Source organism: Mirounga leonina, unplaced genomic scaffold, assembly GCF_011800145.1.
Source record: "Mirounga leonina isolate KUSES-001 unplaced genomic scaffold, KU_Mleo_1.0 Mir_91, whole genome shotgun sequence".
Lineage (NCBI taxonomy): Eukaryota > Metazoa > Chordata > Mammalia > Carnivora > Phocidae > Mirounga > Mirounga leonina.
Window position 1 is genome coordinate 7,625,772 of NW_023270839.1, and position 24,181 is coordinate 7,649,952.

At 46.8% G+C, this 24,181-nt stretch overlaps 1 protein-coding gene across 2 annotated transcripts; it reads left to right on the forward strand.

Moving 5' to 3' along the window:
- Nucleotides 1-1,162: 1,162 nt before the first annotated feature.
- CUNH14orf93 (chromosome unknown C14orf93 homolog) lies at nt 1,163-22,725 on the forward strand. Of its 2 annotated transcripts, XM_034993845.1 has the most exons (7): nt 1,163-1,215; nt 12,998-14,042; nt 16,234-16,554; nt 20,120-20,181; nt 20,406-20,509; nt 21,596-21,708; nt 21,984-22,725. In XM_034993845.1, the coding sequence occupies exons 2-7, from the start codon at nt 13,443-13,445 to the stop codon at nt 22,401-22,403; spliced, it is 1,620 nt and encodes a 539-aa protein (XP_034849736.1). In that variant the 5' UTR covers nt 1,163-1,215; nt 12,998-13,442; the 3' UTR covers nt 22,404-22,725. The 2 variants fall into 2 exon arrangements, with proteins under 2 accessions (XP_034849736.1, XP_034849737.1); XM_034993846.1 differs by lacking the exon at nt 16,234-16,554.
- Nucleotides 22,726-24,181: the final 1,456 nt, after the last annotated feature.

The following is a 24,181-nucleotide window of genomic DNA, read 5'->3' on the forward strand; positions in this document are numbered from 1 at the left end:
CAGTAAGTGCTCATGAACCATTACTATAGAAGGCACATTCTTGTTGTGGGATCTGAGTTTCAAAAATTTGTGTCTTAGCTAGAAAAAAATTCACTCATTTAATAATAAATGATTTTTTCCCAGTGCTTACCAAATGTCTACAATTATGCCAGCTGCTGAAGTAAGAATTAAACAAAAACAACAACAACAACCAGTTCCTGAATGGAAAAAGAAGTTTAAGATATGATCTCTGATCTCGAACAGCTTACTAGTGTGAAATCACTAAAGTATGTGAAACAATCAAGTTAGAGTTAAGTGCCGCTAACCCCAGAAAGCCTGAAGTTCATGCTGATAGGGGAGAAGGAAATGGTCTGTGCTGACTGAAAACAGCTGAAGAAGAATGGGTAAAAACTGACTAGTCAGAGAAGACGAAACAGGCATTATTCCAAGCAGACAGGAGCACTTGAGCAAAGGAATAATTCGGGGCTGAAAAGGTGAGGGCAGTGGGAACCAAGCACAAACCAGGGTGTGGGACCAGATTATGCGGGGTTTAACATTCAAGTACAGGCCACCAGGTCCTCACACAGGAGGGAAAGGGGAGCCATTTTAGGTTCCTGGGAAGGTTATTTTAGCCAGGTAGAGAAAAACTGGAGGCTCAGGCTGAGCAAAAGCAACGCCGAAAGTCTATTTTGTCCTCCACCTTGCTTGAAATGTTCGTTCATGTAAAGGTGGGAGTGTCAAGCAACAGACACGACCCAGAGACGTTCTACCTGGAAATCATGAGCTCAGGCCAACGCACCAAGTCCTTGATGCTTAATTCCAGTCTGGAATTTTACTGACTAGTAGCTAACCAAGTTTAGCAGATTGTCAGAAGGAGCTCGCTCACTGAACTGTTACTCGTTATCGATGCGGAGGGCCTCGTTTCACTGAGAAAGGACGATGGGAAAGGGTGAGAAGGGTGAGAAAGTGAAAGGAAAGCGAGAGATGTGGGGAAGGGGATAGATGCGAGCCGACCGCCAGGGTCCAGCTGGGAGGGGGTCGGGGGTCGGGGGGCCCTCAGGGGCCCCCTGGGGACCCGGCCTCGGGCGCGGCGCGTGTGCTTGCGGGAGGGGCGCCCGGCGGCCGCCGGCGACCAATCCGGGAGGGCGTCCGGGGAGGGGCGGGGCTTGCCGGCTCGGGCGCCGCGAGTCCTCCTTTTTGCACACACACGAATACAAAGAGCCATACGACCTTCGGGTATCCTTTTTCCATTTTTTTCCCTCCTTAATCTTGTGTGTGTTTTCAAAATTTTTAAAAATAGAGATCTGTGGCAGTGCTGGGGTGAGGAAACTGTTGCTAAGGGGAATTTGCGCTTTCCCCCATTTCTTTTTCTGTCTCTCTTCCTCTTTCTTTTTTCCTGGTCAAGGTTTTAAATATACCAAGAAGTTGAGAAGCCGGATGGCCGTGTACAACTATTTCCAGCCAAATTTGTAGAGATTTTTTTTTTCTTTTTGTTATCACATTTTAAGAACTGGTAAATTTTTATGGTCGAGGTATTTAAAAAATTCAGCCGCTTGGGGAGTATAGTTTTTTTTTTTTTTTTTTTTTAAGGCGGGGTGAAGGGATAATGTAAATTTCTGCCACGAGCAACGTCAAGGGCAACGTGGAAAGAAGCGGAGAATTGAGACTCCCTCACAAAGCTGTTTGCGTGCGTTTTACACACCCTCCCCCAGAACCAAAACCAAGTGGCTTTAATGTGGCAATTGTCCAAGGCCAATAGGTTAAAAATGTTTGGATATTATAATTGAGACACTCATCTCCCCGGGGAGGGGGGCAAAGCCCTTCTTACAAATGTGTCTTACATTTTCATGAAGACATTGTGTGTGTGTGTTTGTGTGTGTGTTTTGAAGCAAATGATTTCATAAAGATTTATCTTGGGGTTTGTGCTTTGTGTATATGTACAGTATGTGTATATGTGCCATATCAGATTTTGTTTTCAAAAGAGATTACCTTTGATTTTATGTGTGCAAAGTAGCCCTTATTAGGATGTGATTTTTTTTTTCTGTTGTGTTCCCAGATGTGATCCAAACAGGATTTCGTGTGCAAATTAGAGCTTAGAAGAAATCCTATGCTTAGCATACTTAGGCACTTTCATTTTATGTGCATTTACTGTATTTTTCTACTCCTCTTTTAAAGTATCAGATTAGTGAATAATTAAATAATTGCCAGGGAGTATATAGTCCATGTGGCAAATGAGAGTAGGCAATTTACTGAATCTGTGGTTCAAAGCCTTCTTTAGTGACTGTTTTGCCTTAAGTGGTTTTGCTTTTTATTGTCTCACGTTCTTAAATGTACAGCTGTGTATATTTTGGCCTTCATGTGTGGTTTGGTTGGTGTGTTCAGAGGGGAAGCTCTCTTGGCTTTTTGACAAAATGGTCGTTTATAGGTTGGGATTTGTTCGAAAAGCTCCACAGCTGGCAAAGTGTCAGGAAAATAATCCAGTCAAGTCCAATTCTCAAAAACCGTTCATGGTGGTTGTGATGGGGGAGGGGCGAAGAGGAGGCAAAGGCAAATAATACATAGGAGGGCGATAAGAAATGCATTGTGGTTATCGTGTTGCATTTTTGGATTGAGTAACCTTCTCCCCAGGTCTAAGAGTCAAGAGAAAAGGGTAAAAGAATTAGAGGACAAAACAGGCTCAGAGCAAAGCCTGTTATGTGAGCCATAGTCTCACTTCATTGTGTTACTGAACCACTGTCTCCTATTAAGAGTCATATGGAAAATATATTCAAATCTGTTTTTACAGATTGGAGCGAAAGCATAGGAAGTGTATGGGGTGATGAGGGAGAAACTGGAATGTCACCAGTGAAGTAGCAACCAGGATATAAAAAAGGATCTACTGTAGAGTTCAAATTTAATTACAACAAAGCCTCTGTAGGATGATGGTAATACATTTCCATTCCTCAGCCAGCGCCCTACTCAGTTTCAAGTAGTATTTAGGACGCCTCAACAACTGCTTTAAGATTATTTGTCCAGGTCTTGAAATTCATTATAATGAAAGTGGCCTTCTGTGGCTCTCTGGGCTTCTTACCTGTACTGAGTGTATTTTTATTTCCTGACAGTGCAAGTCAGATCAGTACTTAATAAATACTGTCTCAAATATGGATCATTCCACAAGTTTAGACCTGCATGCATATCTTTGAAATCTAGTCAGATTCCAATGACTTTGTGATGGCGGCAGCGCTGGGAATTTTTAATGGAGTTTTGTTCTAATTCTTTTCCACATCACTGCAGGTCATCACTCTTCAGCTTCTCGGGAGAGAGCGCTCGTCCCAGAGAGGTACACAACCCAGGCCTCTGACTTGCTAAGCTATTTGATTTTTCCTAGGAACCTAGACTCATGTCCAGTGTCCTTGCTTTGAGTCCCACGAACATATCGTTGGCTTTGTCTTCCTACCAAAGCACAGCTAAACTCGGTTGACTTTGGGAATCGCGGGGCTCCTAGAGATTAAAACTTTGAACTAAGGGGAACTGCCACTTTGCTAGTGGTATCTGAAAGACCCGTAACCATGGCCGACAGAAATTTTAAGCCTTCCACCACCAAATGTATGAGACCTATTTGTGGCACTGAATTTATAATCCTGTACACGCAGCTTTGTAAGCAGCAAAGAACTAACCCGAGTAAACAAAACAAAATAAGCTAAAGATGGCGCCTGACGGCCTTGAAAAAGCCTCGCAGTCGTGTCCCTCCCTGAGGTGGCCCCTCCCCTCCCTGGCTCGTTGAGTGATTGTGGATTGCAGCCAATAACGTCCCTTGCCCTGCTCCCCTCATCGTCCAATCGCCAATCATCGGGAGCCAGGGACAGGCGGGGGCGGTACCTCCCCGCGTGCGCGCGCTGGCGGGGTACACGGGCCGGCGCCGCCGTCTTCCTCGCGAGGCTGCGCGCTCGTGTAGGCGCCGCTGAGTCAGCTGGAGCGGCGGCGCCGGGCACACGCGGTGGAACACCCGGGACGGAGCACCTGTAGGGCTGCCAGGACCGCAGCGGGAAGTTCCCGGCGGCTCTCAGCCCAAGTCCGCAGAGCTCTTGTGGCCACGGAGTCTACCCACGGTGACCCGGCGAAATGTCCGACCGCGCCTCGGGCCACGGGGCTGTTGGCCGCTACACCCCTTTCCCCCGGAACCCCCAGGGCGCTCTGCGGTGGGGCTCAGGGGCGAGTCGCCCTGACCCGTGCGGCCTGACCCGAGGGCAGTGCTCGAGGGCTCTCTTCTCCCAGTGTCGGAAATGGTTCTGCTGTCTCTGGTGCCCACCTTGTCATCTCTGACTAATATTTAATCAACATTTACCGAGGGCTCAGGGCACGTGATGTAGCTTTAGGAGCTAGCTTTTCATCTTTTTCAGTTGATCCAGGAATGCAGGACTTGTCCTTTTTGTCAGGTACATTTCTATGAAAATCTTAAACCAATCTTAGCAAGTTGCATTTTAACAAATGTAAATTAAAAAGACGGCTACACTAGGCTAAAAACTCTTAAACCACTATACAAGTGTATTTGAAATCTTCGGATTAGTGGAGGTCTTTTTTTGGGATCTCATTCTCCCCTTAGATCTACATCTCTCTCTCTCTTTTTTTTTTAACCCCTGAAAATGAGGTCTTAGATTTTCTCTGCAGAGCAGTAGATGGGTCGATCTTTCAAAATGTAGGAAAATAATATTTTCTGGTATTTGCTTACTTGCTCTGGTGTGATAGAAACAGGTGAGCCATATTGCACCTCCAAGTGGAGGAGCAGGGCTGACCAGCACGGCTCGAGCTTTAAGTGGCCATTTTCCTCTCTTTATTTCTTAAAATGAAAATTACGGTATGAATTGCTGTGCTTTCAGTAATCACATTTAAGGAAGTCCATTGCTAGCGTGACCCTGAATGAGCCAAGGGCCCATTACAAAGACATATATCATCGGAGTGATACCATATCATACACATCTATTACATAGTGAGGAAACTTTTATTTTTCATAGTTTGCAGGTGAACTCAGTCATGCAGAAAATTCTAAGCTCAGAATGGGTTGAAAGCAAGCAAGGGAGCTGCCAAGAGGATGATATATTTAGTTCTAACACAAATACATGTGACTTGGGAGGAAAGGCGTAGTTAAGATTATGGACAGTCTCACCCTGAACTGTCTGAAGAAGATGACTTTTCTTTCTTTTTTATCTAAATATTTATTTTTTTGAAAGATTTTATTTATTTATTTGACAGAGAGAGACACAGCGAGAAAGGGAATACAAGCAGTGGGAGAGGGAGAAGCAGGCTTCCGGCTGAGCAGGGAGCCCGATGTGGGGCTGGATCCCAGGACCCTGGGATCATGACCTGAGCCGAAGGCAGACACTTAACAACTGAGCCATCCAGGCGCCCCTTTATCTAAATATTTATGATGAAAATACCAAAATTACCGAAAAGTACATTTTCCGGGCCCCTTTCACATGTGTTAAAATTAGACACTGAGTGAAGGCCAAATATATATTTTATGGAAACTTAAGTTTGACAGCTCCTGTCACTTTGTGCTGGCAACTCATCAAAAGATTAGAGATCTTTTTCGTAACACTCAATTCTAAAAGTTGATAGCATTTTGCAAATGGCCTGTATATTATTCTGTGGCGGTCAACCTTTAGTTTATTCCTTTTTTTTTTCTTTCTGGAATGAAAATATGAATTATTGGCTTGAAAATAAACTAGCAATCTGAAATTGCAAAAGTTGACCGTATTAAAATGTTTAATAATGATGATTTATATACTGCCCAGATAATTTACTTCAGTTAACCATTGCTTTGCCAAACATTCCATGGATTGCTTCATGGGTTATTGAATTAAAGTTATACATTTTGAGAAGTAAAATAAAGATATTAGAATAAAGTTTATGCACCTTAATAATGTTGGCAGGGTTAAATGGGCTCTAGAACCGTAAACCAGTGCTGGAAAAAAGCAAGAATAATGAATTATGTTAGTTTGGGAGCATTAGAAAAGGGTTTAACAGGTTGTAACAACAAATAATGCAGCACTGTTTATAATAAAGTTCTGTTATCAATCTGGATTATTCATACTGAGGAAAATCTGCCTCTAAGTAAAAAGAGAGTCTCAATAGTATATCTCTTTGTCTTCCTATCTCCACCTCAATGAATTTTTGCCCTGTATTCATTTTTTCTTCTCTGCAGTTTCAGGGAAAAGTTACCATTCCTTCCTTCTCACATTGGGAGGATCCTTCCTAGAAGAAAACTTAAATTCTTTTCTAATATCTTCATCCTTTACTTTCTCACGGCCTTCTTTCTTTCTTTCAAGTCTTGTTCTTTTTTTTTTTTAAGTAGGCTGCACACCCAACCTGGGGCTTGAACTTATGACCCTGAGATCGAGTCACATGCTCTACTGAGTGAGCCAGCCAGGTACCCTTGGTAGTTCTATTTTTGAGGAATCTCCATACGGTTTTCCAGAATGGCTGCACCAATTTGCATTCCGAACAACAGTGCACAGGGTTTCTTTTTCTCCACATCCTCGCCAACACTTGTTGTTTCTTGTGTTTTTGATTTCAGCCATTCTGAGAGGTGTGAGGTGATAGCTCATTGTAGTTTTGATTTGCATTTCCCTGATGAGTGATGTTGAGCATCTTTTCATGTGTCTGTTGGTCATCCCTATGGCCATCTTCTTTGGAGAAATGTCTCTTCATGTCTTCTGCCCATATTTAAATTGGATTATTTGGTTTTTTGTGTGTTGAGTTGTATAAGTTCTTTATATTTTGGATATTTATTGGATATGTTATTTGCAAATATCTTCTCTCATTCAGGAGGTTATCTTAGTTTTGTTGACTGTTTCCTATGCTGTACAGAACTTTTTTGTTTTGATGTAGTCCCGATAGTTTTGTTGTTGTTTGTTTTTTAGAGAGGAAGGGGGGGAGGGGCAAAGGAAGAGAATTTTAAGCAGGCTCTACGCCCAGTGCAAAGCCTGAAGAAGGGTTCATTCTCATTACCCTGAGATCATGACCTGAGCCGAAATAAGAGTCGGATGCTTAACCGACTGAGCCACTTAGGCGCTCCCCAGTAGTTTATTTTTGCTTTTGTTTCCCTTGCCTCAGGAGATATATCTAGAAAAATGTTGCTGTGGCTAATGTCACAGAAATCACTGACCTTTTTCCTTCTGCTTTGTAAGTGTAGTGAAGCTCTAGAGCCTCTTCTGACTTCCTTGTTATTTCCTTCCTTTCATAACTAAGCTCTAGAAGACTTGACTTCGTGTCTTGTTTGCATTTTCTCTCCATCAATTCCTCTTTCATCTACTGCATAGTATTACTTTCACTGAAAAATTACGCCTCTGATCATGACCAATGACCATCACAGACAAATAAAATGTATCTCCTTAATTTTCATCTTTTTTAGCCATTCTCCTGCACCTGTCACAGTTGATTAGATCCACGTTCTTGAAATTCTTTCTACTTTGGCTTTCATGACACTCTTTTTCTCCCACCTCACTGACCATTCTTCTCTTTTAATGAAGCCTCTTGCACAGATTGGCTTTAAGCGCTGTCCTTGGCCTTTGCATTTCACACTTTATCCTTACTCCTGGGAGAGTGCATTCACTCTCTCAGGTTCAACTGCAACCCTCCTGCTAAAGAATCTAAATCTGCATGCCAGTTCTGACCTTCCTCTGGGTTTTTTTTTTAGGTCCTAGTCAGTTGCTATCAGGACATCCATTTAACGATGTTGCTATCAGTTTGAAATTTAACTTGTTAAGTAAATACACATCTGGGGTGCCTGGCTGGCTCAGTTGGTAGATTATGTGACTCTTGATCTCCGGGTGGTGAGTTCAAGCCCCAAGTTGGGCATAGAGCTCCCTAAAAAATAATAAATAGGGGCGCCTTGGGGCGCCTGGGTGGCTCTGTCATTAAGCTTCTGTCTTCGGCTCAGGTCCTGATCCCAGGGTCCTGGGATCGAGCCCCACGTCAGGCTCCCTGCTCCGCGGGAGGCCTGCTTCTCCCTCTCCCACTCCCCCTGCTTGTGTTCCCTCTCCCGCTGAGTCTCTCTCTGTCAAATAAATAAATAAATAAAATCTTAAAAGAAAAAAATACATACGTACATACACATCTTCCCTAACATGGTGGTGCCTCCTCTCAATGTCCTCATTTCCTTTTTTTTTTTTTTTTAGAATTTATTTATTTGAGAGAGAGAGTGTGTGTGCACATGTGCACATGTCAGCAGGGGGTGGGCGGGAGGGGGAGAGGGAGAGAATCTCAGGCGAGTTCCCCACTGAGCACAGAACCCGATGTGGGGGCAGTCCCACAACCCATGAGATCATGACCTGAGCCGAAACCAAGAACCGGGTGCCCAACCAACGGAGCCACCTCAACTTTCTCATTTCTATCATTCTGTCAGTGGTACCATCTGCTGACCCTCAGGTGATAAATCTTAGCCAATATTTCTGTCCCCCATATTTATTAAGTAAAGAAATATTATCAGGTCTTCCTTCAGGATGTTGAAACTTCATATCCACAACCCTCATTCTCAACTCACTTCAGGATTGAAGAGTCTGCTAATAATCTCTAACTCTTCCACTAGGTATCTAAGACAGGGGTCAGCAAATTACAGCCCATAGGCTGGCTGGCCTGCCATCTGTTTTTGTATGGCCCGTGACCTAAGACTGGCTTTTATATTTCTTAATGTAAGTGTTAAATATAATATCTGATGACATTTCTGTGTCCATAAATAAAGTTTTATTGGAACACAGTTGTGCTCATTATGTATTGTCATGTTTATGTATTGTCCGTGGCTCTTTTGTGCTACAATGGCAGAGTTGAGTAGTTGTGACAGCAACCACATGACTTGCAAAGCCAGAATTACTTACTGTCTGGTCCTTTATGTAAAGGAAAAGGTTTGCTGACCCCTACACTAGAAGTTTCCTTAACATGGTTTTCAAAGTCCTATGTCAGCTTTCCATACCTTTGCACTGACCTCGCACATGCACCTTGTAAATTCCTGTAATGTTTGTTTTTCCTTTCATCTCTCACGTCTTCTTTCCACCCTACCAATTCCTTCTGTACATTGCCCAAGGCTCAGTTGGAGGTTTTTCTTCTGTAAGACCCCTTTCTCATATGATTTCATTCTGTTATCTTTCCATTATTTTAAACTATCGCCTCAAGAATTTTTGTCTGCACCATATTTTTAGGCACTTGTATTTTGCTTTGTTCCTTAAACATTCCATTCTCACATATGCTGTAAGCTCCTTGCATGTAGGGACTTTGTCTTCCCTTCATTTGAGTACTTAGTGGTGGCAGTCCATTTTGGTGACTCATCCTTCAGCATGGCCTTGCATACAGAGAATTTTTAGAAACTTTTTTTTTCAACTTGTTTTTTTTTCTCTAGTGGGGATGTATGTAGCTAATGAAATTTGTGCTTTGTTTTATTTTTAATCCAACTTATCCAGCATTTAAGTTGTTACCTGGTTATTAAATATTATAATGTGAAAGATTCCTTTATTACCTGCTGACTCTCCTTTCTTTCCTTGTCCTTTCATTTCAATGTCTTAGAGCTTAAGTGGGTATAGGAGCCAGTACAATTAAGTCAGCAGGAATGTCCACAGAAACCAAATAAGAGTTATTTGAATACCCATTGTGCTACACTGCACTGTACCAGATTTATATAGACAGGTTAATTAAAAAAAAAAACACACCAATTGTTGCTCTGAATGTGACGTTCTAAAATGGACATAGTTAGAGGCACCTGAGTGGCTCAGTCAGTTAAGTGTCTGACTGTTGATTTCAGCTCGGGTCATGATCTCAGGGTTGTGAGATTGAGCCCCAAGTCGGGCTCTGTGCTGGGCATGGAGCCTGCTTAAGATTTTCTCCCTCTCTCTCTGCCCCTCCCCGCCTCAAAAAATAATAATAATAATTAAAAACAAATAAATAAAATGGACATAGTTAGGGTTTTTTTTAAGCTTTTATTTATTTATTTGAGAGAGAGAGTGTGTGTGTGAGAGAGATCACGAGCAGGGGAGGGGGCAGAGAAGAGGGAGAAACAGACTCCTTGCTGAGCAGGGAGCCCCACTCCGGGTTTGATCCCAGGACCCTGAGATCATGACCTGAGCCGAAGGCAGATGCTTAACCGACTGAGCCACCCAGGCACCCCAGACGTAGTTAGGTTAATACACAAAGTAGAAAAGCAGAAAGAAATTGAGGAAAAAATTATAGAGACGGTAGAATCAGGATTTAGGGTGGGGGGAGGGGCAAAGGGAGAGGGAGAGAGAGAATCTTAAACAGGCTCCACACCCAGCACAGAGCCCGATGTAGGGCTCAATCTCGAACCCTGAGATCATGACCTGAGCCGAAGAAGGCAGACGTTTAGCGATTGAGCCACTCAGGCACCCCTGCAAATACTCTGTTTTCTCAATAACTTTTCTAAGGTATATCATAGAAGCTTTTATATGTATACATGCCTCTTTGTAGACTTGAATTTATTGTGTCTTAGAAATTTGTTATTAAATTTAGGGGGAAGTCCCCCAAGTTCCATTTCAAGCCATTGCATTTTTTTCAAGATTGGGAAATCAGGATGGGGGTCCAGGATGGGAACACAAAATATTTCAGGAATAATCATAGTATCATCCAGCTGCTATTTGCAGAGCACTGACCATGTGCCAGCACTCTGTAGGTGCCTTACATACATTATGTATGTATAATCATCACAAAAATACTCCAAGTAGGCAGAGAAAAGAGCACTGGGGCTCAGAAAAGGGAGTCATTTTTCCAAGTTCACACAGTTGTTAAGTAGTGCAGCAGGATGAGAAATACACACACACACACACACATTTTAAATTTCCAGTTCAGTGCTGTTTTGGAATGATGACCTGGGAATGACCATTCAAGGGGGAAGGAGGGCTCGAGGCAGGCACAGCACTGGCAGGGGTTAAGGCCTCTTGCAAGAAAGAGTAAGTGTTAGGGGCAAGAACGTAGCCATTGTCATTTTGGTACCAGAAGGGGTACTCACCCAGTGTGCCAGCCTGATGCATCTTAGTTTCTGATTTTACATATACTGAACCCAACTGGCAACCATTTGTATCTTATCTTCTACATAACTGTCTTTTTCTCACAATAGCCACGGTTCAGATTAAACTCCTTGCATGACGTTGGCTAAAAACCCTGCAACAACAGTGAAGGCCCGGGGTGCCTGGGTGGCTCAGTTGTTAAGCATCTGCCTTCGGCTCAGGTCATGATCCCAGGGTCCTGGGATCGAGCCCCACATTGGGCTCCCTGCTCCGTGGGGAGCCTGCTTCTCCCTCTCCCACTCCCCCTGCTTGTGTTCCCTCTCTCGCTGTGTCTCTGTCAAATAAATAAATAAAATCTTTAAATAATAATAAAAAAAGAACAGTGAAGGCCCTATTTAGGAAGGGAAAGGTTATATAAATGATTCATCCATAAACTGACACAGGACTTGCTTAGTGCTTTCCTCTAACCTTTAGTTTTAGGTTAAGCTGTGCCTTCCAGTGACTCTAATGACAGAGAAGCTGCAGATGGATTTGAGTGAAGTTCTTATAAGTGAATACCTGGCACAGAAAACGTTTTGTTTTGTTTTGTTTTATATATATACACACACACACACACATATACATACATATATATATTAGAAAAAGCAAATCAAAGACTATTCTTTATTAACCAAATGTAATGAAAATGCATTGTCAGATTTATGTTTTAGTACCGCAGAGGCATCGATATTACCTGTTTCTGAAATGAGATTGCTGATTCAAAAAAAGCCCCCAAATCTCAGTATATAGAAAATTCTCTTACCCACCTCCTCTTTTTTTTTTTTTTTTTAAAGATTTTATTTATTTGACAGAGAGAGACACAGCGAGAGAGGGAACACAAGCAGGAGGAGTGGGAGAGGGAGAAGCAGGCCTCCCGCTGAGCAGGGAGCCCGATGTGGGGCTCCATTCCAGGACCCCGGGATCATGACCTGGGCCAAAGGCAGACGCTTAACTGACTGAGCCACCCAGGCGCCCCTCCTCCTCTTTTTTTTAATTGTGATGTTATGATATAATTTACAGGGTAAGGTGGAAATGTATCTCTTGTGGAAACTCTAAACATAAGATTCTGTCACTTAGGGGGCTTCAGGCAGAGGATTCTTTTTTCTATAATCAAGTATTTGGCAAAGACAACATGAAGCTCCTTGGACTGTTCTCAGTCGTACAATCCAACCCTCCCTTACCTTTTTTCTTTTCCTTCTAGAGTAGTTTAGTTGCTTACCTACGGTGATTCAAAAGTGAGGCAGTTTGGTTTATCATTGATATTCTGGTTTCCTCTTTAATGGGGCTGGTCATGTGGGCAAAGTGGCAGCACTGAACTATTTAAGCATGCCTTTTGAGCTTTGCCCCTCCCTCAAGGAGTTTGAGAAGTGGAGATGAGGGGCCTCAGAGGTGATTTCTCTCGGGGCTACCAGCTGTAGGATTCAGAACAGCTGGATTCCTCTTCAGAGGCTGGACGCCCAGATGCACAAGTGTGAGAGCCAGGGGGCTGTGCGGCCGGGGTCACCGCAGCTTGATTCTCTGATCCAGCTTTCCCCTTCCTTTCCCTGCCCCACCCCCAAAGCGTCAGTGATATAATAGTGTGAGGTTGGTGACATGTTGAGGGCTGTCGGCGTATTCCTTACTTAGGAGTCTTACTCTGAATGCATCTGTAAGAAAATTATGGGGAGGGTAGAATCGTGATTCTTTATGTCAACAAAAAGTGGTTATCAGTTAAAAAAATAAACACTAGATTGAAAGTAGCAATAACTGGATTCCGCCGTCTCCCTCTGACCTTGAAAAAGATCTATAACTCGTCTGCATGTCTCTTCAGTGGACCTGGGGTAATATGTGTTTCCTAGAGCTTCTGTGTGGTTGAGATAACCTGCGGGAAGTGTTCTGAACTCCTTAAGGAATGATGTCAAGGAGACAAAAGGCAATGACTGTTATTACTGCAAAGATAGTGAGGAGGCAAAGACAGATCTGCATTTTCTTCCTTAATCTTCTCATCTTTCCAGATGCTTGTGGGTCCTTTTGAGTCCCCCTCTCTGTTCCTCAGGTTGGAGTGGCGGGGGGTTCCATGCTTGGGTGCAGGAAGAATGCCTTCTACCCCCTGACACTGTCTTCAGCAGGAAGGCCTGTGTAGGCACCACCCTCTGGGTCAGGGGTGAGTGGGACCCCCAGCGCCCTGGGAGAGCACGGGATCCGCAGATAGAAGAAGGCATCTCTCCTCTGCAGGCCCAGGCTAGGCAGCCATGGACGGTGTGCCCCTGCACCGCTTGCCTACTCCTCCTTCACACAGCCCACTGCCTGGTGTCCAGGCTCCTCTGGTCGCCCTCCATGACACAGGGAAGTGAATCCAAAGAGGCCAGTGCTTCCTACCCGCCTGGAGTCGGGCCGACTGGGGACACCTTTCGCAGCGGTCTGGCAGTGTGAGCCCAGTTGTTCCTGTGGCCATCAGCCATGTCCTTCAGCGCCACCATCCTCTTCTCCCCTCCCGGTGGCGGCGAGACCAGATGCTGCTGTTGCGCCTGCAAAAGCGAGACCAGTGCGAGCAGCACGGGCTCCCAGGGCGGGAACCCTCCTGCCAGCACCCCCATCACGGTGACCGGACACGGCCTGGCCGTTCAGAGTTCAGAGCAGCTCCTGCACATTATCTACCAGCGGGTGGAGAAGGCCGTGGGCCTGGCCGAGGCCGCTCTGGGGCTCGCCCGGGCCAACAACGAATTGCTCAAACGTCTCCAGGAGGAGGTGGGTGAGCTGAGGCAAGGGAAAGCCTCGGCCCCGGCTGAAGACGGGGACGGCCGGGCGCACGGCTCCCCGCCCGAGGAGCCGGGGCCTCTCAAGGAGAGCCCTGCGGAGGCCTGCAAGGCGGCGGCCGCGGCGGAGGAGGAGTGTGACAGCGTGGGCAGCGGCATGCAGGTGGTGATTGAGGAGCTGTGGCAGGTGGGAGCCGCCTCGGCCGTGGGGCCCGGGCCCTTGGGCTTCCCGGCGGCGCAGAGAGACGCGCGGCTCCCGGGGTGCGCCCTGGCGGCCGGCGAGGCGGCCCCGCTGCTCAATCCCGTGAGTATGGCCGCAGAGCAGGACGCGAGCGCCGTGGGGTGGCTCCCGAGGGCTTTTCCGGGCCTGTCCCTCTTCCTTCTCCCTCCCTCTGGTTCCTTTCCAGCCTCAGCCTTGCTTTTTGGTGTTCCTTGTGCGGAAGCAGGACCGCACCAGGCGTCCTTTGCCGGCAGGGATAGGCAGCCCTCGCCCGCTTTGCCCGCTTTCCCCTGAACCGCAGCCTCCGTGGCAGGAGCTCGGGTCTGGTGTGCGGGGTGCCGGCCGTGCCCGCCCCCACCCCACCCCACCCCCGGAGCTCTGCGTGCCACCTTCCCGTCCGCAGCTGGCTCCGCTGCTCCGCGGGCTCTGCTTCTCCCGGCTAGGAGGCCTGCCTACACAGACGGCTCATTCATATTTTATCACGGGCCCTCCGCTTGCCAAGAGCAATTCAGGACAGAGAGAGATGGGAATGTGGGGGGTAGAGAGACAGAGGTGGAGAGAGAGAGAGCCGGAGAGGGACAGAGGGAGGGGCGGGGAGGGAGGAGACGGAAGGAAGGAGAGAGCGAGAGGCCGAAGGGAACGGAAAGACAGGTGTAGGGAGGGAAGGAGGCAGGTGGAGATGAAGGGTTGAGGAAGGAGGAAAAGTGAAAAGAGAGCATAGAGGAAAGGCGAATCTAAATGGCAAGAGACTTCCGGCGCGCAAGAGAACGTGAGGGAAGGTGGGAAGGAGGTGGAGGGAAGGGACAAACGTGAGGACAAGAAGGGGACGGCTGGGAGTTCCTGGGAAGAGAGACATGTCGGAGAAGGAGGGAAGCAAGCACGCCTATTTTGTGAGCAGGAAAAGACACAGAAGTACCCTGTGCTATTTCAGTTTCTTTACTGCTCAGGGCCATCTGAGCAGGAAAACCCTGGCTGAGTGGAGTAAAAACTGCAGAGCGCGGCACATGGAAGTACGAAAAGGAGATGGAGCAACTAGGGAGATCATAGAGATGGGAAAGTAACAGATGTGTCACCCCTTGAGAGACAGTGGGAGGTCTGTCAGCTCTCCCCCCCCCTCACTTCCCTCCTCCCTCCACAGGCACAACAAGGCCCAGACACCCAGGAAAGAGAAAAGGAGCAGAACACCCAGGGGAGATGGGAGGGAGGAAACTCCCAGCCCATCTGCTAGATCTGAGAGATGAATGTAGAAACCCCCTGTCCCCTTCCAGTGTCACGCTGCAGCTGGTCACTGATCCCTGAAGGCCTAGCCATGTGGTGGGTGGTGGCCACTGCCGCTTGCCCCACTCTGCCCAGCCAGGATTCTGGGGGGTGGGGGGGGAGGGTTTGGGGCTGCCGGGAGGTGGGAGGAGGGGGGGGCGGTCGGTACCAGGTACCAGGCCAGGCAATGCCTTGAGCTTTGGTTCTGTCAGGCAGGGAAGCCTTCCAAGCCGACAGGATGGAATTAGATTTCACAGCGTAGAAAGCAGCTCACAGGTCTATAAATCTCAGCCTCCTCCCCCGCTCTGTGTTTTTTTCCCCCCTTACTTTCCCTGTTTTGTTTTCTTGGCTGCAGAAATCCCCCCTCCTTTCTTCTCTCTCTGTCTCCTTCCTCCCTCCTTCCTTTCCCTGCCCTGTATGTCCTTGAGTGAGGGCACAGGCAGCAAGTGGATGTCAGGACAGTGACAGTAGGATGCGGCCAGGACAGAATCAAGGTGAGGGCACAGAGAGGTCCTGCGAAGGGAATGGGGTGGGGTGGGGTGGGGCAGTTGGTGCCAGCCTCTCTAGAAATTTCTGACTTTATATCTCCCTTCTTTGCTCCCATTTTTCTCCTGTTGTTGTTACCATTTTATTTTCTTGTTCCTTCTCTTGCTTGGTGTTCCTTTCTTACCATCACTTCCTCCCCCAATCCCTTTTAGACAAAATACTTGCCTGGCTAGTGTTCTTATACCCAAGAGCAAATCACAGATGATTCCTCACAAATAGAGCGTCAAAACAATCCTTGTCCTTGTAATCAGTCCTGTGGGTAACGATTCAACCCGAGAGGCCCTGTATATCCAAGAAATATTTGCCAACACTCCCGTAGGAGTCCCAGAGAAACAAGCTATTGACCATTAAGACTGTGCTGGATTCCCCCTGCTTTCTACTCTCTGTTCACTATCCTTGGCCAAAGAATGATGGTTGACCAGGTTCCCCTAAGCCTGGATGGCTAATAGGCTATTCTTTTTTATGTTCTTAGCTGGTGGATGATTATGTGGCCTCTGAGGGTGCAGTACAGCGGGTGCTGGTCCCTGCTTATGCCAAGCAGCTCTCACCAGCCACACAACTGGCTATCCAGCGGGCAACCTCAGAGACAGGGCCAGAAAATGGAAGCAAGCTGCCACCACCCCGCCCCGAGGACATGCTCAGTGCTGCTGCTGTGCTGGATGGTGCCTTGGAAGAGTCAGGCCCCGGGGGAACAGGGGAGCTGAGACACTCTCTAGGGTTTACCGCTTCCCCATGCAGGACCAGAGGGAGTGGGCAGAAGAACTCCAGGCGCAAGCGGGATCTGGTACTCTCCGTGAGTGAGCTCAATTCTATACATTTTTCTTCAGTCTGGAGAGAGAAGTGAAGAATGAAGTGTGGGTTGATTTTAAACGTCCCATATTGAATGAATGGTATCCTGAATCCTACTGGAATGGGAGGGGCAAGAAGGAGACAGACTGGTCCATAGCCCTAGGGATAGGCAGACCCCCTGCTAATTGGGGAACTTTTTAAAGGCTTTTCCAAATAGATTGAAATCTTCTGTTTAAAGAGAAGAGAATTGTATCATATCTCCTCCCCGTGAGCTAATAGTCCTGATGGGAAGATCTTTAAGGGATTGATCAGACTGACCACTGAAGGGTAGCACTGGGGTAGCCTGCAGATGACCAGTGTTCAGGGTAAGCAGCAAGGGGCCCCTTGGCAGAATGGCCAAGGTATGCTGAGGTAGTCCCAAACTCCAGAGGCGCAGAGGGCCCCTAGACACTCAGCTCAGTTATAAAGGTTTGGCCAGCCTAGGGATTCTAAGAGCTCTTGGCAGGGAAGGTACTGGGCTGAACCAGTTCTGCCTGAAACTTGGAGTGGCTTGGAGCCTCAGGAGCATCCCTAAACATCCTCCAGTGCACAGGGCAGCCGCCCACAGTGATTCGACCTAAAACGTCCATAGTGCCAGGGTTGAGAAACCCTGCTCTAGGGTGACCATAGTCCTTTGGATCACCTCTGTGTCCCCAAACATCTTTCTGATAACCGTCGGGGTGTTCTTTGGCTAGATCCTGTTCATATGGACTGTAAGGCATTTCCCTTCTCTGGCTCATGGCTGGTAGAGTCACTGGAGAGTTCTGGATAGGAAGGGAGCTCACCATTCACACCCACCCAAAATCTCGTCACAGTCTAGCCCTTTTCCTCTTGTCACAGTCTTAGTAAAGGTTGAAGCCTGCCAGGTACCGTGTGTACCTCCTTCATCTTCACTGGAGATTCTTTTTTCATTACGTCTTGCTTCTTTTTCCCTTTTCTAAGGGCTCCTGACTCTTACCCTCCCTTTCATTTGATTTGTTTTTACATTGAAGGGTTCTTTCCTTCCCTGGGAAGGAAGACACCATTCATAATCAGAATCAACTGGTTTCTAACCTTCATTTTCAGTTTTGGTTATGTTCAGGGATAGCTCACTTATCAAAAACGGAATGGATTTAGTTTTTCTGTCAGAAACTTCTGGCCCAAGAGGGCCACTCTCACTGCCAGTGACAGAAATGGAGGCATATACTTAGAAATGCACTGCAAGGGATTTCCCAAAACTTCATAATGTTTAAATCATGAATAAATGTGTGATAATTACAATTTGCATAAAAATGGGACTTTTGACCACTCCCTGTTCTTCTGCCTATGGCCTCCAGTGAGAGGTCTGGGGTTGAGGCCTGGCTGCTGCCTGCCCTTTGGAGAGCCTGGTGGAACTGAGGACCTTACAGGAGGACAGTGGGCTCACCCCTCCTGCTCTCTGTTGCAGTTGCTTGAAAAGGCTCTGAGGACCAGTCAGGGAATTTTGCTGCCCATCACAGAGGAAGGTTTCAGATGTTCTTGTGCCAGACTGTGGTTTCGAGGGAGATGGTTAGCTTCAGGCCTTTAGCTCTGGGAAGGAATCAGAGAGGCATCCCTCCAGTCTGCTCAGGCCGCTGTGGATTGCTGCTGGGGATCCAGAAAGGGGAACCACTGATTTCTTGGAATGCGGCTGATCCCTGCCACCCCTTGGGGAAATGTATTTATTTTTAGCTCACTCAGGAAGTGGGTGAGCCAGCAGCCTTTACAGTCTTAACACTTATTATTGTCTTAGAGTATTTCCCCTTTCCACTTCAAGCCTGGTTTGATTTTTATCAGCTGATTTCTTCCAAGCCACTTGAACTGGAAGCGGTGCAACTCCTTTTCTTTCTTTCTTTCTTTCTTTCTTTCTTTCTTTCTTTCTTTCTTTCTTCTACCTTTTTTTTTTTTTTTCCAACACTTTCAAATTCTTTCTGAAGCATTCACCCATCCCTTGTGATTCCTTAAATTGGGACTTCTAAGAGGTAAAATAACGATATCAAATATGAAGCTAATTTCGTAACAGTCCTTTTTATAGAGTGGAGACCCTAACCATAAAAAGTTGACAGTACTTTCCTAAACTGATATGGTCAGTCAGTCGTAGAGGCAGAAGGGTAAATTGGGGATTTCTCCATTGAAGCTGAAGTCCTGAGATCAGGATATGAGTCCATCGGTTTGGGACTGGGAATTTCCACCGACCGAGGGAGCTTGGCATGAAAATACCATCAGAAACACCGGAACTAAATTTAATCGGAAGAAATGTAAAATCCTGCATCAAAGTTTAAAAAAACAAAACAGTTGCAGAATGGCCGAGATAGTAATCCATATGAAAAATGGACTTGAGTTGACTGTAAGCTCGCTAGGAATGACAACTGTGACCTTAGGAATAGGGGTGGGGTTGCTAAGAAAGGTAATACCATCTTGGGTTTCAGTCCTAGAAGTGTAGAGTGCCACTCGGGGAAGTAATGCTCCCTTTGGCCAGGTCTCCACTGATGCATTAGATTCGTTTCCCACTGCCATGTTGTCCAAGGGACACTGGCAAGCCAGGGAGCCTGATAGTTTCAAGAGGCGTCTGTCTGGAAATTGTGTCATAAGGAATGGTTGAAGGACTTGGGGATATTTAGACTGGATAGAAGACTTAGAGAGTACATGAGAGTCTTCAAAGATCTTAGGTGCTGTTAGGGGCAAAACTGGCCAGATTTTGGAGTCTAAGGCAACACTTTTTAACACTCAACAGTAAAAAAGCTGACTCGAAAAAGAGTAGTGAGAACCCATTCTTAAAGGTATGTGAGCAAAGCTGAAAACCTGTTGAATGTTGTGAAAAGGAGGTTGGGTGATAGCGTCTTCAAGGTCCTTTGCATTTCACATTTCTGTTATTTTAGGTTTGTGTTTTTCAGACCATGCTGTGTACACCCTTGAGATTTGTGGTAATGTGCAAAGGAATATACTTAGGACATTTTCCTGGGTCATCAATTTTACTAGGAGATTAAGAAGACATTTTTTAAAAATTTTATTTTATTTAAATTCAATTAATTAACATATGGTGTAGTGTTAGTTTCAGAGGTAGAGTTCAGTGACTCATCAGTTGCATATAACAGCCAGTGCTCATTACAAGAAGACATTTTTAGATTAAAAGAAATACAGATATATGGTAAAGAGTAGCGGCCCTCAAGAAATGTCCACTTGCAGTAGTCCTGGTGTATATTTGCTCTCTCCTGGCTGTTAGGAAGGAGTATGTTTGTGAAAATGTCTGAGACCTTTTGCCCTAGTGACCATATTCCCCAGAAAAAGAAGTAAGACCAGGGATGATCCTGGAGTCTCCATACAAATTAAATGAAAAGGACCACAAAAGGGAGGACATTCGAAATACTGACTTGGATAAGCTCTCTGGCTATGAAGGGGCATGAACAGAAATGGTGCCCAGACTATGGGAAGGATTCAGGCAGAGAACCCCAGAGGGACAATGCTTAGGGAACAGAGGAGGGTGTCATCATATCCACTCCCGGCTTGAATCTGTTTTTGTTTTTTTCCCCTAGAAATTGGTCCACAATGTGCATAACCACATCACCAATGACAAGAGATTCAATGGGTCTGAAAGGTATGATCCTCTTGAGGGAAAAGAATCACAAGGTACTCTGCCAACGAGAGGGAAGCACAGGGCTTCTCCAATACAATAATGAGGCTAAGGCTCTGCCCTCACCATTGTCCCTTGCCTCCTGTCCTTGGCCACGGGGGAGTTTGCCACCAAGTTGATTCGTGCCAGGACTCTCTGTCTGGCTTTTAATACGCTGACTGCCTTGTTCATGATCTTCTCTGTGGCAGCATCAAGTCCTCTTGGAATATTTCAGTAGTGAAGTTCCTTCTGGAAAAGCTCAAGCAGGAGCTGGTGACCAGTCCCCACAATTACACTGATAAGGAGCTGAAAGGTGAGAAAAATGGAATTAACTCCCATCTCGTTCTTTTTCCACTCACTCTTCTTGGTCAGAGAAGAGGCATAATGGAGATGATTTAGGTGGTTTTGAAAATAGTGGACTTAAAAATTTTTTTTGGCTATTCTCACATCTTCGCAGGATTGTTTCTTTTTCTTTTTTTCTTTTCTTTCTTTCTTTCGGGAGATTGAGTGGGGGTTTGGGTGGGGGGGAGGGAGAGAATCCCAGACAGACTCTGCACTGAGCACGGAGCCCAACACAGCTTGATCCCAGGACCCCGAGAGCACGACCCAAGCTGAAATCAAGTCAGAAGGTCAACCGATTGAGCCATCCAAGCACCCCTTCTTTTTTTTTTAAGATTTATTTATTTTAGAGAAAGAGAGAGAGAGTGTAAGTGAGGGCAGGGGCAGAGGGAGAGAGAAAATCTCAAGCAAACTCCCTGCTGAGCAAAGAGCTGATTCGGAGCTCAATCTCAAGACCCTGAGATCATGACCTGAGCCGAAATCGCTCAACCAACTGAGCCACCCAGGTGCCCCAGGATTGTTTCTAACTGCCTTTTTTTAAATTCCCCTATCCCACTTGAAATGAAAATGGGAGAAGGAAAGGGCTAACACCAGCAGGCATGATGTTTCCATAGGGCCTGAATCTAGGGTGTTAGGAAAAGGAAGTCAGAATCCAGGCCTGCCCTTTTGTCCCTAAATATTACCTCCTGGGTTTTCTACTTTCCTTACTCTTCTATTATTTGCCCATAGCTAACCCTGAAGCATTAAGAAAGCTTCTGCTGAAAACGCGCTGGTAATCCACTACCAGCAGAGTAGAATGGGAGTGGGTTTGATGGAGCCCAGGTCCGGGGAGGGAGCTACAGAAGCTCGGACTTGTTGTGTGCCAGTGGGAGATATGGGGGGAGTCAATCTGGACAGGGAGGTGAGCAGAGAGAGCCAAACCAAAGAGGAGTAAATAGATGCTTATGGGTCTGTGAGAAAGCCCACCATCTAGAGTGATGCTCACCTCCCAGCCAGTATTGTTAGGGCAGAAAAAAAGGGCTGAGCACCTGCTCTCTGCCCCTCCCTTTTCCCTCCTCAGGAGCCTGTGTAGCCTACTTTCTCACTAAGAGGCGTGAGTACCGCAACTCCCTGAACCCCTTTAAAGGCCTGAAGGAAAAAGAGGAGAAGAAGCTTCGAAGTCGCAGATACCGGGTAGGTTTCTAGGCCTTCCTTTCAAGATGCTAAACACTAAACCCTACTAAGCTCCAGTGGGAAGGGCCAGTGGACGTGGCATCTGAGAATAGGGCTGAGAGCCAGGAATGTTGGCAGATAGAGGAGGAGGAGCAGGAGCCGGTTCTAAGATGACTTGGGGGCTAGGTTCTCTCAGACACAGATTTTACACAGCCTTCTTCCTACGAGAACCTGCTCCCCAAATCTAATGCATAGTTTGTTTCTCTTCCTATCTCTGCCCTGGGCCCCTACCTTAGCTTTTTGCCAACCGCTCCAGCATCATGAGGCATTTTGGGCCTGAGGACCAACGCCTGTGGAAGGATGTGACAGAAGAGCTGATGTCAGATGAAGAGGACAGTCTTAATGAGCCAGGTGTCTGGGTGGCCCGGCCTCCCCGGTTCCGGGCCCAGCGCCTCACAGAGCTCTGCTACCACCTGGATGCCAACTCTAAGCATGGCACTAAAGCCAACCGTGTGTATGGGCCTCCCTCAGACCGATTACCTTCTGCTGAGGCCCAGCTCCTTCCACCAGAACTTTATAATCCTAATTTTCAAGAAGAGGAAGACGAGGGAGGTGATGAGAATGGACCTGTCTCCCCATCCTTTGACCAACCTCACAAAACCTGCTGTCCTGACTTGAACTCATTCATTGAAATCAAGGTGGAAAAGGATGAATGAAATCTATAACCAAGAATAACTCTGGCATCTGCCACTCCCCATGTCCCAGGGATGGGTGGCCATGGGGCTTCCCAGATTAACAAGGTGTCGTCTGCAGTCTGAGAAAGCAAATCTGTCTCTCTTCTTACCACAGTCCCCAATGGAAGTGGAAGCTGGCAGCTGTGGTGGGGTAAAAAGACTTACCTAGAAGGGGGACCTCCCTGGCTCCCTGTGAATGGCAAGCCAGAAAATGCTTATTTCTAAGCATAAATAGTGCCTCGGGGCGCCTGGGCTGAGGAAAGGAGGAGGATGGGTCTAAGAAACATGAGGCCTTTGTGACATATGCCCCAGTCTCGGAGTTGGTTTTTTTCTGGTTTCACACAAAGCCCTGGGGAAGCAGCCCTGGTTGCACCTTCTGCTTTCGCCGTGACTGCTGGTCTGGCTCTGCAGTGGCCGCCCCACAGGACCAGTCCAGGGTCCTACTGCCCCCTGGTGGGCAGTTTCAGTCATGGGCTTGCGTCTTCTGAGCAGAGCACCGCTCCATTATTTGGGAATTGGGATACAGATATAATAGCTATTGTTTGTTGAATTATGTAAGGCAGATTTTATTATTCCCACCTAACACATGAAGAAATTAAAGCTTAAAGAGTTCCATGTCTCACTGGCAGCTGCTGTCCCACTGTGTGACCCAGCAGTATATGGGGCTTTGTAGCTATTAGTCCTGTCAGCCAACCCTGTATTTGGAGGAAGGGGTGTGTGTGTGTGTGGGTGCGCGCGCGCACGTGCACGGGTGTACACACTCACGCACATGCACCCACACACACTTGCATACAAACTTTGTGCCTGATGTATGGATTGTCAATTAAAAACGGCTTTCTGTTCAGTCATACAACAAATACTAACTACTTACTAGGTGTCAGGTACTGTGTTAGGTGCTGTGGGTACACTGTTGATCAGGTGAGGTGCTGATTAGAGGTTCTGTTATCTAATCAGGAAGCCAGGCAGTTAAGTCGACAGTGAACTGAACTGCTGTGGGGGTGATGATGGGGGGCTGTAAGGTGCCTCGGCAGCAGACAGCAGGGGTGGCTGACCTACTCTGGTGGTCTGGAAAGGCTTCTCAGAGAGTGGTGCTTAAACTGGTACCTGAAAGATGGGGAGGCGTTAACCAGAAGGGAAGGGGAGGCCGGGAGTGTTCCAAACAAGGGAATAGCAAGGATGAAAGTCCAGAGGCAAGAGAGAGCACAGAGGAGTTGCCATCCTCCTGCAGAACAGTTTGAGGAAGGGATGGTGTGGAGAGAAGCTGGAGAGACACCGAGACCTCGTCAAGTATCTTAAATAATAGAGACTTTAGTTTGAAGGCAGTGAGAAATCGTTCAAAGGCGGTGAGCAGGGAAATGAGGTCATCAGTTTTGTGTTTGAGAAGAATCGCTTGCCCTCGGTATGAGATGGACGGCAGGGAGAAAGCCAGGCGGGGGGGGGGGGGGGGTACTTCTGCAGTGGCCCAGGAAAGAAGAGACAGCTGGACAGAAAACGATGGTGACAGGACAAATTTGAAAGTGATTTAAGAAGCCGGACTGATAGGACTTGGTGATTGACAGGCCTTGCTGACGGGATTTGGTTGGACTTGAGGCAGAGGGAGGAGGACAGAAGGTTGATGTTCAGGTTTCTGGCTTAAGCAGCAAAGTGGTTAATGGCGCCATTTACTCAGGGGACACTGGAGGAGCCAGTTTCGGGAGGCAGGGAAGGTGAAGTCAACTGAAAGCCTTGTATGCCTTTGAGACAACCAAGTGGAGATGCTA

What these genes read in the sequence shown, in the direction of transcription:
- CUNH14orf93 (XM_034993845.1), top strand. Translation starts at nt 13,443, where the DNA reads ATGTCCTTCAGCGCCACCATCCTCTTCTCCCCTCCCGGTGGCGGCGAG. An exon ending in CGGCCCCGCTGCTCAATCCC is followed by an intron (nt 14,043 to 16,233) that starts GTGAGTATGGCC and finishes TTATGTTCTTAG; the next exon opens with CTGGTGGATGATTATGTGGC. An exon ending in AGATTCAATGGGTCTGAAAG is followed by an intron (nt 20,182 to 20,405) that starts GTATGATCCTCT and finishes TCTCTGTGGCAG; the next exon opens with CATCAAGTCCTCTTGGAATA.